At 37.9% G+C, this 18,032-nt stretch overlaps 1 protein-coding gene across 13 annotated transcripts in view; it reads left to right on the top strand.

The window, feature by feature from the left end:
* Positions 1-18,032, top strand: part of Creb1 (cAMP responsive element binding protein 1) — a 60,056-nt gene that overhangs the window by 33,143 nt on the left and 8,881 nt on the right. For 10 of the 13 annotated variants that reach the window (XR_012908196.1, XR_012908195.1, XR_012908197.1 and 7 more), the window contains 3 exons: positions 2,246-2,388; positions 6,190-6,372; positions 8,307-8,457. Coding sequence is in view for 10 of the 13 variants with exons in the window: in XM_075951901.1 (XP_075808016.1) it covers positions 2,246-2,388; positions 6,190-6,372; positions 8,307-8,457 (477 nt within the window). In the remaining 3 variants the exon portion in view is untranslated. The remainder of the gene's footprint in view (positions 1-2,245; positions 2,389-6,189; positions 6,373-8,306; positions 8,458-18,032) is intronic. The other 3 variants (XM_075951907.1, XM_075951909.1, XM_075951908.1) reach the window with 1 other exon arrangement.

Raw genomic sequence — 18,032 nt, forward strand, 5'->3', positions numbered from 1 at the left:
TGCATTCTGATCTTCAGGCAAGCTTTATTTATTAAAATACAAATAAATTATCACTGCATCATGGGGTATATATTATAGGTAATATGTCTAATCTGTTACTTATTTTATTTTGTGTATATGACTGTTTGAATGTATTTCTGTGCACCATGTGCATGAAGTACCAGCAGGGACTGGGAAAAAAAAAGATGTCAGATCCTCTCTGACTGGAGTTACAGTGTGAGTTGAAGCCAGTTACTGCTGAGCCATCTTTCCAGCCCATCTCTTTTGTTTTAAATATAGCAGGTGTTAGATTTTGAGACGTTAAAGTATATCTCACGTTAGTATATAATATCATTGATCCTGAAGCGAATCCCACAAAATACTAAGAAAGAAATCACATGACTTCTGTATGGAAATCATAGATGCAAATCGGCCAGATGGCTCCAGCAGATAAATGTGCTTTCTCGAGCCTAGTGACTGTTCAAAGGTGGAAGGGAAGAGCCAACGCCACAACGTTGTCCTGTGGTGTCCACACACATGCCTCTGACCATAGTCACACTCAAAACCCATGGAGACACCAGCTTTATATTGAGGGCAAAATTTGTCTCAAATTTTTTCTGGCCAAAATCCTAGCAAATGTTATTTAAATAAAATATGCTTTAATCAAATGAAAGCTTTGAGACAAAACATAGAAAGACTGGGTTATAAAGTTTGTTGTCCTACCTTGTAATGATACTTTCACACTGGGTAATAGTTATATGAAGTTTATGAATTCTTGAAATGTAGCCTTTATATCTAGATTATAACAAACTGTTTAACAGATGCTTATAACATGCTTGCAAGTGTGGAGAAATGAAATTGATAATATAAAGTAGATTTTTATTGGAACAGCCTATCCTTATAAAGCAGTTGGCTTGTGTGCAGCAGGAAGGTGCCCCATTTGCTCTCACTTGGCTTGAATTTTTACCAGTAATTGATCTGAACAAACAGAAGCCATGTGTATTAAATTTTCAAAGGACAGAACCATAGGGCTAATAAGTGTGTGAAGAGAATGAGTATTTTGAAAGATCATAGCAGGCAAAGAAAGCAGGCTGGAACAAATACGGTGATACTGTAGTGATAGTTGTAAAGTCTCCAAAACTGATTATAAAACAGGTGTTCAAATATTTGATTCTGGATTAAGAATTTATTTCAAAAAAGTTGTTTATTCTCTTCAACCAGTATGGTCTAGAGCAACCAGAAATAGAATGTGAGCAATGTCTTAGTCTGCGTGTTTGGATTCTCATACAGAAGGGAGCTAGATCAGAGTGTGACACTAAATGATTAATTTTTAACCTTTAACCATAATCCTCAGTAAAGGATATATCTTCATGTTACAGGTTTGTTTAATTATCTGTAAATATACATATTTAGAGCCATGGAATGCAGGGTGTGTAACTGGGGAAACTGAGGCAGGAGAATTTTCACTTTGTCAACCTGAGATTAATAAATAAGACACTTTTTGTTTTGCTTTTTTCAAGACAGGGTTTCTCTGTATAACAACCCAGGTTATGACTTTAAACTCACAGAGATCTACCTGCTTCCACCTCCCGAGTTCTTGAATTAAAGGCCTGTGCCACCTCGCCCAGCAAGATACTGTCTTAAATTCAAATTAAGTTGGATGGTAGTGATGCATGCTTTTAATCTCAGCACTCAGGAGGTAGAAGCTAGCGAATCTCTGTGAGTTCCAGAACAGCCTGGTCTACACAGAGAAACCCTGTCTCAGGGTGTGTGTGTGTGTGTGTGTGTGTGTGTGTGTGTGTGTGTGTGTGTGTACGTGTACACATACATACATACACACACACATAATAAATATATATGGCTTGTGGAAGCTGGATAGAGATGGCTCAAGGTTAAGAGCACTGTCTACCCTTCCAAAGGATCTGGGTTCAATTTCTAGGACACATATAGGGACTCACAACCATCTAACTCTAGTCATAGGGTCTGCAGTGCCCTCTTCTGGACTCTGCAGGTACCAGTCATGCAGCCAAAACACCCAAAGGTATTTAAAACAAAAACACCAAAGTAGTTTTACTTATTGCAGCCCCCCCTCAACACACACATACCCACACCTACTTCTTATATTTAAAATCCCTTCTTTGTTTGGAGTTTATTTATATGTTCGTGTTTTTTAAACTTTTGTCCTATATGTTAGCAGTTTTCTGATGTTTATAATTTATTCTTAGTGAATTTTATTCTTAATTAAAATAGCTCCTTATTTTTCTAGGAAAATTTTGAATGACTTATCTTCTGACGCACCAGGGGTGCCAAGGATTGAAGAAGAAAAGTCAGAAGAGGAGACTTCAGCCCCTGCCATCACCACTGTAACGGTGCCAACTCCAATTTACCAGACTAGCAGTGGGCAGTACAGTGAGTAATAAGTTTTTCTGTTATGAAAACTGTTAGATTCTCTCTAAAGAAATGATAAATGCCAAGGTTTTTGCTGCCATTGTTGTTTGCCCTATTGCCAGAAATCTGTAATGAAAAGGCTTTAGTTTCTAGTGTTAGAAGTACGTAAGTGTTTAAGTCAGTTACATTTCTTCAGTTTAGTACAGGTTCATGAAGCAGTCTGAAAGTCTTTGAAGGACTAAATAGCTAGATTTAGCTCTCACAATGTTAAGATGTGTACTCTTCAGATAAAGGAACACTATGATGAAGACCAAAAATAGCTCCAGCAGTTTAACTGTTTATCTAATCCTGCCTTCTAAAAATAACATTTAAAAATCTTTGTGTTTAGGGTTTCAGGTGGGAGTGTCATTGTGTTCAGTTATTGTTGTTCTCATCTAAAAGGTGATGTAGGCCGGGCGGTGGTGGTGCACGCCTTTAATCCCAGCAGTGGGGAGGCAGAGGCAGGCGGATCTCTGTGAGTTCTGGGCTAGTGACACAGGACAGCCAAGACTACATAGAAAGATCATGTCTCAAAAAAATGAAAATAAATCACTGTGTGTATTCATGTTTTGCCTGTGCACTCTGGTTGTGCCTGGTGCCTACAGAGGTCAGAAGATGGAGTTAGAATCCCCTGGAATTAGAGTTATGGATGGTTGTGAATCACTATGTGGTGCTGGGAATTGATCAGAGTCCTTTGAAAGGACAATAAGTGCTCTTAGCTGGTCCAGCCCTGCTGTGCTTTTTTTTAAACTTTGACAACCATTAATTTCCATTTCATATCTGCCCTGATTTAATTCTGTCATACTTCTTCCTTTTTTTGTGTGTGTGATCTTTTACCTGAATCCATTAGAAGGTACTTTTGAGTACATTTGTGTAAATGTCACTTTCTTTTTTTCTCCCTTTAGCCTTACCTTCCAATGTATCTCTTACATGATTCACACATAAATTACTAGCTTTTAATGGCAGCATAATGTTGGCTTGCCTGCCGGCAATTTGTATTCTAGCTGTATTAAAAATAGATACCTAAAGCAGTATTTTTAGCTTTTCCAAAACTGAAGCTTTTGATATTATTTATAAGGACTTTTTAAAATATTAATTATTTTTATTTATGTGTGTGTGCCTACATGGATTTATGTGCACCACATGTGTGCAGCTGCTCTGGGAACCTCTGGGTCAGATCCTTTGGAGCTAGAGTGGCAGGTGGCAGTGAGCCGCCTAATTTGTTCCTGGGAATCAAGCCCGGGTCCTCTACAAGTGGAGTAGAGTAAGAGCTCGCTCTTAGCCACTAAGTCATCTGTCTGGTGTTTCTGATGAACTACTTTACTATCTATGATAACTAAGCTAAATAAGCTTAGATGGACCTTTTTTCCTTTTTAAATTCTTTATTGGCAGCTGTAAAGGCTATCCCCCTCTCTGTTTAATTTTTTGTTTGTTTGTTTTTCGAGACAGGGTTTTTGTCTGTGTTTAGTTTAGGATAATTTCATACCCAGATAATTTTAAGTATTCAAGATGGTTCCATAAGCATGAACATACTGTGGTATAACACATTCCTATGAACAATAGATTCACTGTTGCAGAGAGTCTCACTTGAACTAGAAAGGATGAGTTTTAGACAAACCATACAGAAACTGAAAAGAAGTAAAGTATACGATTAACTGCCGTCCCCTTAGATGCTTTACTTTTCATATTAAAATTAATAGTTAGTATTTAATTATTAATATTTAAATATACTAGTACTTTGAGTTTTTCTTAAGCTTTATTCATTTTATCCACTGTCATATTTGTATGTGCATGTGTGCCTTTGATGAAACTGATTTGGCATTACATTCTATATTTTTCCCCTAAGAAGCATCATAATGAATACTCATATATATAGCAAACTATGTATTTTGTAACTTGTTTATTTTTAAACTTAATATTTTATTATATATGTATGAATGATCTACATGTATGTCAACACCACATGTATGTGGTGCTTATGGAGGCCAGAAGAGACTTTGGATCCCCTGGAGCCATTGTTACAGATGTTTGTTAGCCGCCTTGTAGATGCTGGCTTGAACTTGGATCTTTTGGAAAATTAGTCATCTAAAGCCCTGTATTTTTAACCTAGTTAACATGGTTATCAAAGATAAGGGTTAGAGGTTTATATAAACTATAAACTGTAAACTTCTCTCGTCCTTTCCCTGTAGGAAGGATTGTATATATCCCTCCTTTTTCATTTTTTTATAGAAGTTGTTCTATACATGTAGAAAAATCTCAGCTAATAAGATGTAATTGTGTTTAGATTAAGTTAAAATATAACATAATCTTTCCTTAGTTTGTATTTCTTGGTAGTCATTAAGTTCACTTAGAGATAATTTATAATTATCTTTCTATTCTTGTTTTAATGAATTTTGTTTTGCTGAAAATATCTTACTCTTTTAAAATAATCAGGTGAACAAGTAAATATTACACAGTTAGAAAAACATGTTTAAATCTTATGAAGCATTTTCAAAGAAATGTTTATGTATGTGATCTTATTTAATGTTTGTAACAACTACACATCTCTACAATCAGATGTTTTTAGATTTCGAAGAAATGTAACAGAATTGCCAGGCAATGGTAGCACACACCTTTAATCCCAACACTTGGGGAGGCAAAAACAGATGGATCTCTGTGAGTTCAAGGCCAGCCTGGTCTACAAAAGCTAGTTCCAGGACAGGCTCCAAAGACACAGAGAAACCCTGTCTCGAAAGAAAGAGAGAGAGAGAGAGAGAGAGAGAGAGAGAGAGAGAGAGAGAGAGAGAGAGAGAGAGAGAGAGAGAACAATTTACATTCATTTAGCTTTTTCTGTGTAGTGTTGTATAAAGGTGATTTAGGTTTTTTAAGAAGGAAATGTCTGTTAGGTATGTATTCATTAATATCCAGTTGCCAAATAGTGGCAGACGTGTTTATTCATCAGTCAGTGGAAGACCTTATAGGAGGACTCAGAGATGGAGTTAAAATGTATTGAAATACTTTATCTAAATGATGATCTTGAGCTTTAATTTTAAACTTTAGGAGACACTCGTATTACTATGGTCCAGGCTATTTCGTTTCTGCCGTTGATGAAATTTTTGGTGGGGATGATGGGTAGCATGTGCTAGCGACTGAGCCCAAGGCCTTAAACATTCATGGCCAGCAGTGTATTACTTGATTCTTTTTCTTTTTTAAAAAAAAAATTACTTATCTATTTTTTAATTTAAAATTATTTATTTTGACATGGGATCCTACCATTTTTCTCCAGGTTGGTCTCAAAAGTCGTAGTCTGAAGTGAGTTTCCTGCCGTAGCCCCTGGGGAAATGTCATGCTATTCACATGGCATTCAAGTGCATTACTGGCAGATCTTATAAATTGCTTTAGAGTTAGAAAATATAGTTCACTGACATGATTCTATTAATTATATTTTAACAAACATTTATTGGGTGCCTCTTACATTAATTTCCTCCCTACAAGAAATGCATATGATTAGGGCAGCAGATATAAAATAGTAGCCGAGGCAGTGAAGTGCCATTGTGAAGGAGAACCTCCAGTGTAAATGAGTTCACTATTATCACCATGCATTATTTATTGTAGGATAGCTTGTGAGTACACTTCTCTTGTGAAAACCGGATATGCTTTCCTGAGTACACATTCACTTGAATATACCGAGTCTTGCTTAGTGATGATTTCACATTATGCTTTGCCAATTGCATGGGTTTAGTGCGTTTTAAAGGTTATGTGGTGTTAATTAAACTTGTAACAATAAAATTCATTGGGTTTTAGTTGCCATTACCCAGGGAGGAGCAATACAGCTGGCTAACAATGGTACCGATGGGGTACAGGGCCTTCAGACATTAACCATGACCAATGCAGCTGCCACTCAGCCGGGTACCACTATTCTACAGTATGCTCAGACCACTGATGGACAGCAGATTCTAGTGCCCAGCAACCAAGTTGTTGTTCAAGGTAATGGAATTAAGAATTTATATATGTGGTATATTCCTTTAAAAATTAATGTGTACATTCAGGAAAAGTAAGTATATTACAAAGCACTATTAAAATAGTTTCTTCAGTATAGATTAGATATTAAAGATTTAGCTATGTATGCACTTAATACATAAATAAATTTCTCATGAAATTTTCTATTTTTTCACTTGGACGAAAATGTCATGGCATAAAAACAACTATCTTTTAGCTTTAAAAGGGTATTACCTATCTTTAGTCCCTTGAGTAGTCAGGGATAGGAGAAATAGGATAAATTAAAAAAACTCAAGAAATCACAGCTAGGCTATATGGACTCAAGTAACACCCAACTACTATGCCCCCCTCTTTTAAACCCCTACCTCATATGTGCTAAGTCGATATTAAAGCGGTTTCAGTGCATTCTGTCCTGTTATTTATATATGCATATATATGTATATACGTTTACACACGCACACACATATGAAACTTATTGTTTTCCTAAGGTCATCAATTTTGATTTTAGATAAAAAGTTCCAAAGAACATAGGTCATTATGTAAATTTTCTGCTCTTTGGAGAACAGTTGTTCTTAAGTCCTCAAAGGTCTAGAGGATTTGGGTTGTTCTTCCTTTTACCTCCTTTATTTCAGGAGTCTGGAGAGTGTTAACTATTCTCCATTAACTCATTTGAACAGTTCATAGTATAGACCAGATTAAAAACTGATAGGCTGAAAAATAATATTTGCTTCTAAAAATATTTTTGTTAATAACAAATGTTGCCTGTGTTAATGAGTTATATCACTTTACCATGGACAATTACTTTTAAATGGTACCAAAATACTAAGAGAAAGTCTTTTATCTAACCAATCCCTAATATATTTATACACTATATCCTGTTAATAGACCAGTGATATTTGAAAATATATTTTGCTTATTAAAGGGAGTAAAACACCTTTTCACTTTACATGCAGGTACTCAAAAAATTGTAAAGCAGGATGTCAGTGAATTTGAATTCTCAACGTCAGTTTGAAGATGGTAACATGTTTAGTATATAAATCTTTGTCACTCAGATGATACAACTGATATTTTTAACTGATGGATGATTTTGTAAAGACCTTCAAAATCTCTCACATAGTATTAGGTTACTTATTAGGACAGTATATCATTAAACTGTTTTTAGAAGCAAATAATAGACAAATTGTGATTATATTTCTTTTCATATATTGTAGATTATCTGGTTAGAAAATCCTTAATCTCAGCCCTTGGGAGGCAGAGGCAGGTGGATCTCTGAGTTCTAGTCCAGCTTGGTCTACATATTGAGTTCCAGACAGCCAGGACAACATAATGATACCCTGTCCCAGAAAACCAAACAAACAAACAAAAATATCCAGCTTGAGTTTATTTATTATCACTTATATTAAAGAATAATATGTTTACATATACTATGATTAGCACCCAGTAGCCCACTTTTTCATACTTTGAGTTTTGTTTGAATTAGAAATTTATAATAGTTGACCATATGCTTATTTTCTCTTCCATTTTGCTATTTATGAAAAATCATGGTCGTTTTTATGTCGTGGCAAGAGTCTGCTTGAAATTTTTTAATATGAATTTATCCAAATCAAAGGAAGACACTGAGGACTATATCTAGGAAGATCATCTATGCTGGGCCTCACTTTCCTTTTAGACTTAAGGTTGGTAAGCATGTTAATCACAGAATAGATCTCTATTCCAATTCAACGTAAATGTAAGACCCAGCAGAGACACTCAGACATCCTTACCTGTACCTGTACTAATAGTACAGTAAATGGCATCTTCTTTTTAGCCAGAATCATCTGTTCCGTTTCCCTTCTAATCCAAGTATCTTTAGACTGATTGACACACAGCTGAATCAGATTGCAGTTATCTGTAGCTCATAGCTTGTTTGCTCTTTTTCGCAGCTGCCTCTGGAGATGTGCAGACGTACCAGATCCGCACAGCACCCACTAGCACCATCGCCCCTGGGGTTGTCATGGCGTCCTCTCCCGCACTCCCTACGCAGCCTGCCGAAGAAGCAGCGCGGAAGAGAGAGGTCCGGCTAATGAAGAACAGGTACCTATTCCCAGTGCTTAGATGCTGTGGTCACATATGTCTCTAAATTTGAAAATATGTGTATTTGAAAATATGAATTAAATTACAAGTTAATGTGTTCAGTTTTAAAGTATTTGTTAAGAAATGATCGACCTTTTCTAAAATAAACCATTACATTTAAGAAGTCTCAAGCAAAGACATTGTTATAAAATCTAAGGCAGAAGCACTTATAAAGAAAACAATTCTAAGTAGACACAGTAATCAGAATTACAAAGCACTTTAGATCATGTCTGTAATTTGTCTCTGTTGAGCAGAGATCCACCCCCTTAAGAAAAGGATGGAGAGGCTGTGAGGCCATGTTGAGGAGGAGGCAGTGCTGCAGCTTCTCTCCTCCCCCTCCCTTCCTTGTATTGGGGGTTGACCTTAGGGACGGTTTCCTGTTAGACAAGCACTCTACCACTCATTTGGAGCCTGACGCCCAGCCCTCTTTTAAAAAACATGGTCTTTTACCTAGTCTGTTACCCAGACTGATCTGAATTCACTCTGTCGCCTAGGGAGGCTGCTTTCAGTCTTGTTGTCTCAGGCTCCTGAGCAGCTGAGACAAGTCTACTAGCATTACAGCTTCTTACCTGCTTAGAGCACTGCCCGTTATGAGCAACACAGTTTCACTTCTTCTCCATTTATTTTCTTTTCAGATTTGAATTTTTCTATGTTAGCGTTCTGAAAGTTACTGTGACAGAATACCTAAGAAATCAATTTAAAGAAGAAAAGATTTATTTTGACTCAGTTTCAGCAGTGTGTGGTCACCTGGCAACATTGTTTTTAGGCCGTGGTGAGGCAGAACATCATGGCCAGGATCCTCTGTGGAGCAGATTGTCCTGCCTCGTAGCAGAGAGGAAAGACACTGGTAGTGGCTCACATGGTGGGAGCCCTGTGTTCTCCTGTGTGCTGCTGCAGCATACACATGCCCCCAGCTTCCTCCCCTACACACACTAAAGAAACAGTGTAGGAAGTGATTCCAGAAGACACTCATTGACCTGGTTTCCACAAGCGTACATGCACATACCTGTACACATATGTGCACATGTGAACATTACACATGCTTATACCTCACACTGATATGAATGTGTGTAAGTTGTGAATGATTGGAAATTACAACCTAGTCTCGAAGGTCACGCTATAATGACCATTTCCCTTCAGCTGAGTTCCACCTCCTAAGTTTCTCTACATCTTGCTATGCAATTATGACCCTATCCATGGATTAATCCTTGAACGAGGTCAAGTCCTCATAATTGACTAACTTCTCAGAACCTTGCCGTATTAGCAGCCAGGCCTTCTGAGGAGCAGTCCATGTGAAACCATACCACTCCCCTACCGCCATCACCCAGCACACAGGTTAGAACTAGGGCCGCCGTCCTCAAGATGTTTGCTTTCATGAGCTGTACAGAGATGCCTGGTTTTGAAAAACATGGACTGTAATAAACTGCCTTTGCATGGATTTAGTTCTGTTCATCAGAGGGAGGTTTTCCATACTCTGAAGTAGTTCCCTTCCTTTTCTGTAGGTTCCTTTTTAGGCTTCACTAGAATCCGGCTTCTGTGACAGTCAGATCTCTTCCATGTGTCTAGAGAAGTGAAGCCTCCCATATACCTGTCTAGTAGCTCCTCTCATTTAGTTTACCTCTGTGAAGTATCCGATTTTTGAATGCTTATTACCCTAATATTCTTTGGTTAATGCTAAGTTATAGTATGTTTTAGGCACTAAACTTATACACACTGTGTGTGTGTGTGTGTGTGTGTGTGTGTGTGTGTGTGTGTGTGTGTATGCGTGTGCGTGTGTGTGTGCATAGGTTTTACCTCATAGCAAGGTAAAATCTTATTCCCATTTTGCAGAGAAAAGGAAGGTAAATTTCAGAGAAAAGCTAAATATGCAGTCAAAAGTCTGTATTTTAAGAAAGTAAAACAAATTTGAACTTGTATCTGGAGACAAAACCAATGAACATGTCACTTCCCTGCTGGTCTTCTGAGCAGAGTAAAAGCACTGTCAGGAGACATGCAATGCCAGGAAATAAGTGTAGAATGCTAACCTGGGGTGCCCATTTTGTTTAAAGAGTCAGAGAAATAAAATAAACTCCAATTTCAAGGTGGAATACAAGATTCAAAAGAAATTGATACTGCAGTGTTGCTTTAAGCTGTGCCTCCAGGACCACCATGTTGTCCTCTTTACTGTAGGTGCTTAGTAGAAAAGTTAGAGCAGCATTCACCAGAATCAGTGACCCTCATGACACCGAACACAGCCTGTCTTATACCAAACTGGATAGGAAAAAGTTGGGGAGCCCCAAAATTCTACAATGTCCAAATTGTCATATTTTGAAAGCATTCTGTATACAACAACAGTCACAAAATGTCAGTGTCATAGGACATGGCCTCTTCTCTCACTTAGAGGCTGTGCATTAACACTCCAGATCAGTTGCCATGGCTTGTCTTCATGGCTTGTCTTCATAACTCGTCCTCATTGCCAGCTGCTCCCTGGATCCCCGAGGAAGGAGCAGAAACACTTCCGGGGCATAGCCTTTCTGTGGCAACAAGGAAGGGGCAGTGCTGCTTTGATGTCTACGTTTGAGGGAATATTTTTTGTTTTGTTTTTTTCCAGGAGTAGATTCTCTGCTTCTCCCTTGATTAGAGAGGCAGTCCCTCATTTCTACCACTTCACTGTTAGTGCTTGTCCTGCAGATCCAGTGTTCTGCGTGGAGATGGGACGCACTAGTAGGCTTACTCTACAGTGCTTTTATCCCCTGAGACATCTCCTCAGCTGACCACTGGGGTAAATCATTTGCTTTGGCTCTGGGGACCATTTGTGTTCCACTAGCTACCACACTGGAAAGGACAGGCAGAGTCAGTGGGATGTAGATGGGATTCTTCCCACAGAGAGGGCATGATTCTGAGGTTAATAAAGTTTATTTACTTCCCTTACTGTTACGTAGCCAACCGTATAGAGGATTTAAATAGGTTTTCAAAGATGGAGGTAGTAAACAGCTAAATATATCTGACCTGATTAAAGACCTTTGTTCAATGAAGAACAAAAGAAAAATAGCAAAATAAACATTAAACTAGGCATTTTAACAGTGTCAGGTTAGAATTGAAGATATGGGTTGCAGATTTATAGAAAATAAATATTATAAAAATATGAAAAATTCCAAAAAATATAAATATTAAGGTACCTCCATCCAACTGTGTACAGCTTGCCATTAAAAATAAAAATATAGGGCTGGAGAGATGGCTTAGCGGTTAAGAGCACTGGCTGTTCTTTCAGAGGTCCTGAGTTCAATTCCCAGCAATCACATGGTGGATCTCACAACCATCTGTAATGAGATCTGGTGTCCTCTTCTGTCATGAAGGCACACATGCAGGCAGAACACTGTATGTAATAAATAAATCTTTAGAAAAAATTAAAAATAAATACATAAATAAAAATATATCTTAGAATATTTTTTGTAGATCAAGTTACAAAAAATTAGTCATTTTTGCATATTGCCACAAATAAAAAATTACAAGTAAAACATTCTTCTTATAAGTAACTTAGAAAGCATAAGCAAAAAAATTAACTGCCTCTAACTGCTCCATCTAACATAGTAAAATTCTGCCTTGTCTCGTGTGCGTGCATGTGTGTGTATACGTACATGTACACATACACATTTTGGTATGTAAGTTTTAACCTTTTATTTAAAGTACTTTTAGATTTACAATAGAATGAGAAAAATGCTCTGGAAAATACCTGTGAAAAAATTAAGGAGGGTAGGTAGGACTTATTTTGGTCCATGGATTCAGAGGTTTTAGTGCCTTGACAGTTGGGTCCACTGCCTTAGACCTGTATCTGATGCCAGTACACCCATGTGGCTGAGGCTGCTCACCTCATGGCAGATAGGACTAATAGGAAGGGGTCATGTCCATGAGACATACCCAGAAACCTACTTCCTCCACTTAGACCCAACTCTACACAGTCCTACCACCTCCCAATAGTATATAGAGTTTGAGTCCATCAGCACTGTCTGTTCTAATCATCTCTGGATTCATTCTCACAGACAGATGAACACAGTTATGATGTAGCAAACCCTCCCCTTTGCTCCACAAAACCAATGGCAAGGTACAATTGGTAGCCTTGTGTAAATAAATAAGATGTTGTCTAACAGGCTGGTGTGGTGCTGGCTGCATGCCTGTAATCACTGCACTGGAAGGCACAGGAGGAGGAGGTGTGGGTTACAAAGAGAGAGACCCTGTCTCAAAAAAAAAAAAAAAAACTCTTCCCATAAGAAAAGACCCTTTAATAACCTTTCCTAAATAGCTCTCTCAATCCAGACAATTTAAGAATCAAGATTAAATGTGCTTCTTCTGATACTAATTTTCTACCACGGGTTCCTTTTAATTAATATTTACAAAGTGTATCCTTAGATAGCCTTTTGATCCTCATATATCTTTGTCTTTTGAGATAGTCATCTTTAAGATAACATATAATTAAGACATTGCCTGGGGACTGGAGAGATGGTTCAGTGGTTAAGAGCACTAACTGCTGCTCTTCAAGAGGCTCTGGATTCAGTTTCTAGCATCCATACGGAAGCTCTGTCTGTGACTTCAGTTCCAGGGGATCTGATACCCTCACACAAGACATACATGCAGACAGAACACCAATGCACATAAAATAAAGATAAATCATCAAAAACAAAAACTTAAAAAAAAAATTTTTTTTTTGAGGTTTAGATCAGGAATTCACAAACTGTACCGTGGATCAAATCTTTCTTGGAATCAGTTTGAGTTATATATGTCCATGTGTGCTTATATGCCAACAGACCCTAAAATATTTACTATCTAGCATTTTATAGAAGAATTTTGTCGTCTTCTGATGTATCTTCTCTTTTCCTCCTCCTCTTTTCTTCTTTTTTTTTTTTTGTGGGAGGTTGGTTTTGGGGGGCAAGATTTTTTCTATGTAGCCTTGGCTGTACCAGGTCAGCCTCAAAATCAAGAGATTCTCCTGCCTCTGCCTCCCAAGGCCCAGCTTGGGTTTATCTTTTTTTAAAAGGTATATGCATATTGTAGATAATTTTTTATGTGCAGGTGCTTACACAGGTCGTCCTTGAGCATGCATACAAATAAATGTGTAGGCCAGAGGATGACAATGGGTGTTCACCTTACCTACCTTGTAGATAGCTTCTTATATTGACTCAGAGCTCACTGATTGACTAGTTGGCCAGTGAGCTTGGGGGATCTGTCTGCCTGTTTTCACCTTCCCAGCGTAGGGATTATAAATCCAGGTTCACTCTCTTCCCTGACTTTACATGAGTATTAAGGATCCAAATTCAAATCCTCAGTTGTGCACGGCAGGTGTTTTCTTGACTGTCCAACCTTTTGGCTTTACAACATGACATGTACATCATAATGTACAGATGTGTTAGCTCATATTTATTTATAACTACCCTGGGACACATGCGGCCTGTGGGTCATAGGTTGGATACATCTGTTTTAGAATATTTTTTAATTGGAAATTTTTAGTACATTCAATTTTTAACTCTCTGTTTCTTTTTTAGTCCATGGTTTAGACTGATGTATTTTTTTTGCCTCAATTTTAAATCTATTTCTCAGAAATATGTATCTATTGGCAGTGAATTCTTTCCAACTCTGAGAAAATATTTGATCATATTTAAGATAGTTTTGCCTCCCTCTTCTGTCTTTGGTTTTACCTTTGATTTCTAGAAATGCCCGTTGTTATATCTCTACCCCTGCCACATTTATTATTGTTAATTCTGAAAATTTCTCAATTGCATTTCTTATAGTTTGGTGTCTTAGATTTCATTTCACGTATGTTACAATGTTTGAGGCTATGACACAGCCCTCGGTTACTTTCACCTTATTTTTTAGTATGAGTAATTTCTAGTGTCCTGTCACAACCACACTGATAACTTTCTCCAGCTCTGTCACTTCTATTCATATTATGAGATCAAAGGAATTTTTTATCCCTGTTGCCATTAGTGTCCACCGCACTGCTGAAATAATTCTTTGATATGCATGTCATGCACCTTTTCTGTGACATCAGCTAACTACTAGTTAGAGTTACCTTGTGTTGTCTATGAAATATATCCAACATCCGTGCCACAGTTTGTTTGCTTACTCAAATCTGTCTAGTACTTGAAAGTCAGACATAAGGCAAAGTGCTGTGAGTAATACTCTTGTACACTGTAAATATGTCGTTTATATTAGTTTAATAAAACACTGATTAGCCAGTAGCCAGGCAGGAAGTATAGGCAGGGTGACCAGGCTAAGAGAATTCTGGGAAGAGGAAAGACAGTCAGTCACCAGCCAGACAGAGGAAGCAAGATGAGAACTACTCACTGAGAAAAGGTACCAAACCACATGGCTAAACATAGACAAGAATTATGGATAATTTAAGTTGTAAGAGCTAGTTAATAATACGCCTGAGCTAATAGGCCAAGCATCTGTGTGTTTATTTGGGACTGAAAGACCATGGGACCAGATGGGACAGAAACTTCCATCTACAGCAAAGGACTTTAAATAACAGAGTGGGATGGGTCATTTTTTAAGCCTGGAAGTAGGCACATTTTTTTCTTTGTGGAAGGAGGGCACCGTTGGCATCTAGGGAGGAGTTGGATTATTCTGTTAGCGTCATCGTCACTCCACCTCAGGCTTCAGGTGTGTGGAGAGCTATCTTGTCTTAAGGGTAAGGTATGGTTTCCAGAGCATCAGCTGTTTGGAATTCGGTGTCACCTTTTATACTGTGGCCTACATAGGCGGTAAGTATTTAGAGCGATTTTCCAGGAATTGTAGGGTGTCTGTTCTGATTAAGGCTTAGCTTCAGGTATGTTTCTCTCTTTTTGCTGTCAAGATTATGAAACTTCTTTCTCAAAGAGCTAGACCACACACATTTCTCTCAGCTACAGTGAGTGCTTACTGATGCCCTGTCCAGGAATGTTGTCCTTCCCTTCATCCTTTAAGCCTTACTCAGCCACAGTGTGGTAGGCTCCTGCAATCCCAGCATTCAGGTCAGAGAACTGAGATTTTGAGGCCAACCTGGTCTACTTAGCAAGACTGTAGGGAGGAGAACCGTGCTGTCGTGCACATGACTCCTCCCACCTTCCTGTGTCCCTTCCTTCATGACATAGAATTCTTAGAACTGCATTCTTTCCTTACTGCCTGATGGGGTTCCTAGAGAAGAAAAATGTAAAAACATGCAAATTCCTCCATTTTCTATACTCTTCAGAGGTTAAAACTGCCCTTCTCTGTAAATTTTATGTGTTTTAGAGGAAGTGATAAAATACATTTTCTGTTATCCATTTGCCACTATCCCAAGTGAGGATGTGCTTTTTGTCTCCTTAAATTTTAGCAACCCTCTTTATAACAGAGGAGGAGTAACTGCAACCTTTCACTACATCCTAAGGCAAAAGCTAGAAACAATACACATTTATTTGTTTGTGCGTGGAGCCAGAAAACAATCTGGTGGTGTTCTCAGGTGTCACCCATATTTCTCTCATTGGCCTGGAGCTCATCAAGCAAGCTTGACCAGCTGGCAAGCAAGCTCTAGGTACCCACTATCTCTGCCTCCCCAGTGCTGGAATTACAGACACATACCATCATGCCTGACATTTCTACTTGACTCTGGGGTCATACTTGTGTGCCCATCTATGTAAGACCCTACCAACTGAACCATCTCCCCAGTTCCCAGTACACATAGTTTTTAGTTCAATAATTAATGCAGGTTAGATCGGAAAGCCTGGTATATTTTTGATGGATGTTATTTTGTAGCACAACTTGGCTTGGTGTATGACTCAGATGTACATTCTTCTGCTTCAGCCTCATGTGCACTAGATTTTGTAAACAGGTATCACCATCACAATACCAAGTTAAAACTTAGGTAAATTTGTAGGCAAAAGAGGGAAAGTGGGTAGTGTGGAAGGATTAAAGGGAATCACGGACTAAATTGACCCCTAACTCATCCCCCCGTAATCTTTTTTAGATCAACACCTTCCTCTAGGCCCTAAAGGACTCTACTTGCCTTCTTTATTGTGTAGTGGGATGTTGAATTTTCTGAGTCTTATTTCTGGAGAAAATTTCTTCAGTACTACTGTAATGTCCGCATCTATCATAAATACTGTACCACTTGAAATATCTAGAAATAATAGCATAGTAGGCAGTATTTTATGCCTTTATATATTGGTTTATATATTTTTGTAAAAGCTCTTGAGGTATATAACATTGTCATTTTTTATACTCATTAATAAGGCTGAGTATTTTACCTCTTCCTTGATAATTTATAAAAGGTGTGTGTTATTTTCCATTACAAATGATTGTTTATTAAAATTGCTCAGTTTTTCTTGTTTTACAAAGCTAGAATCTTTTAACTGTTAGGATCATTGAACAATAGATGTAGCTTCTTTGGGGTTTGTTTTGAAGCATGCTAAAGATAAATTTTTATTCTCTTAATATCTCTCTCTCTCTCTCTCTCTCTCTCTCTCTCTCTCTCTCTCTCCTCTCTTTTCAAGACAGGGTTTCTCTATGTAACAGCCCTGGCTATCCTGGAACTCCCTCTATAGACCAGGCTGGCCTTGAACTGACAGAGATCCGCCTGCCTCTGCCTCCTGAGCACTGGGATTAAAGGTATAAACCACCACCACCTAGCCTGTTAAGGTTTTTCTAACCTTTGTTTTAATCATTGTAAAAAAAAAAATACCATAGCAGAATTTAATTTCTTGACCATTTGTAACTTTATACAGTTCAGTAATATTGTGTATATTGTAATCATGGTTTAATAATAGATTTCCAGAACATTTTTATCTTGCAAAACACTCAATCTGATGACTCATGCCTGTAATCCCAGTTACCCAGGAGACTGATGTAGAAGGTTTGCTATGCGTTTGAGACCAATCCAGGCTACATACTGAGTTCCAGGCTATCCTGAGCTGTAGAAGAAGAGCCTATCTCAAAACAAGAACCCTAAAACTCCCTCTGCACTTAAACAACTCCCCACTACCCCCATCCCTGTCCCTTGGCAGCCCTGAATAGTCCTGTGAATTTCTCTCCATTGAAATAATGTTGGCCTTGAGCTGTAAAGCCCTCGTTATATAAAGGTATGTCCCTTGTATCCCTGTTCTCTCTAGAACTTTAATTGTGAAGGGGCGTTGGGTTTTGTCAAAGGCCTTTCTGCATTTAATGAGATGGTGATGTGGTTTTAGTCTTTGCATTTGTTTGTATGATGGAGTATATATATATTTATATTTGTTGAACCATCCCTGCAGCAGTGGGATGAAGCCTACTTGATCATTGTGGGTGATCTTTTTTATTTGTTCTTAGATTTTATTGGTTTATTGTTCTTGTATTTTATTGATAATTTTTGCATTTTTGTTCATAATAGGGAATAGGCCTGTAATTCTCTTTATTTATTGAGTCTTCATGTGTTTGGGGATCAGTAAATATGGCCTTATAAAACAAACTGGGCAGTGTTCCTTTTTTCTCTGTTTTGTGGAGTAATTTGAGGAATGTTGGCATTAACTCTTTGAAAGTTTGGTAGAATTCTATGCTAAAACCATCCTTAGTCC

The sequence above is a fragment of the Microtus pennsylvanicus genome, chromosome 17 (assembly GCF_037038515.1).
Source record: "Microtus pennsylvanicus isolate mMicPen1 chromosome 17, mMicPen1.hap1, whole genome shotgun sequence".
In the NCBI taxonomy this organism is placed as follows: Eukaryota; Metazoa; Chordata; class Mammalia; order Rodentia; family Cricetidae; genus Microtus; species Microtus pennsylvanicus.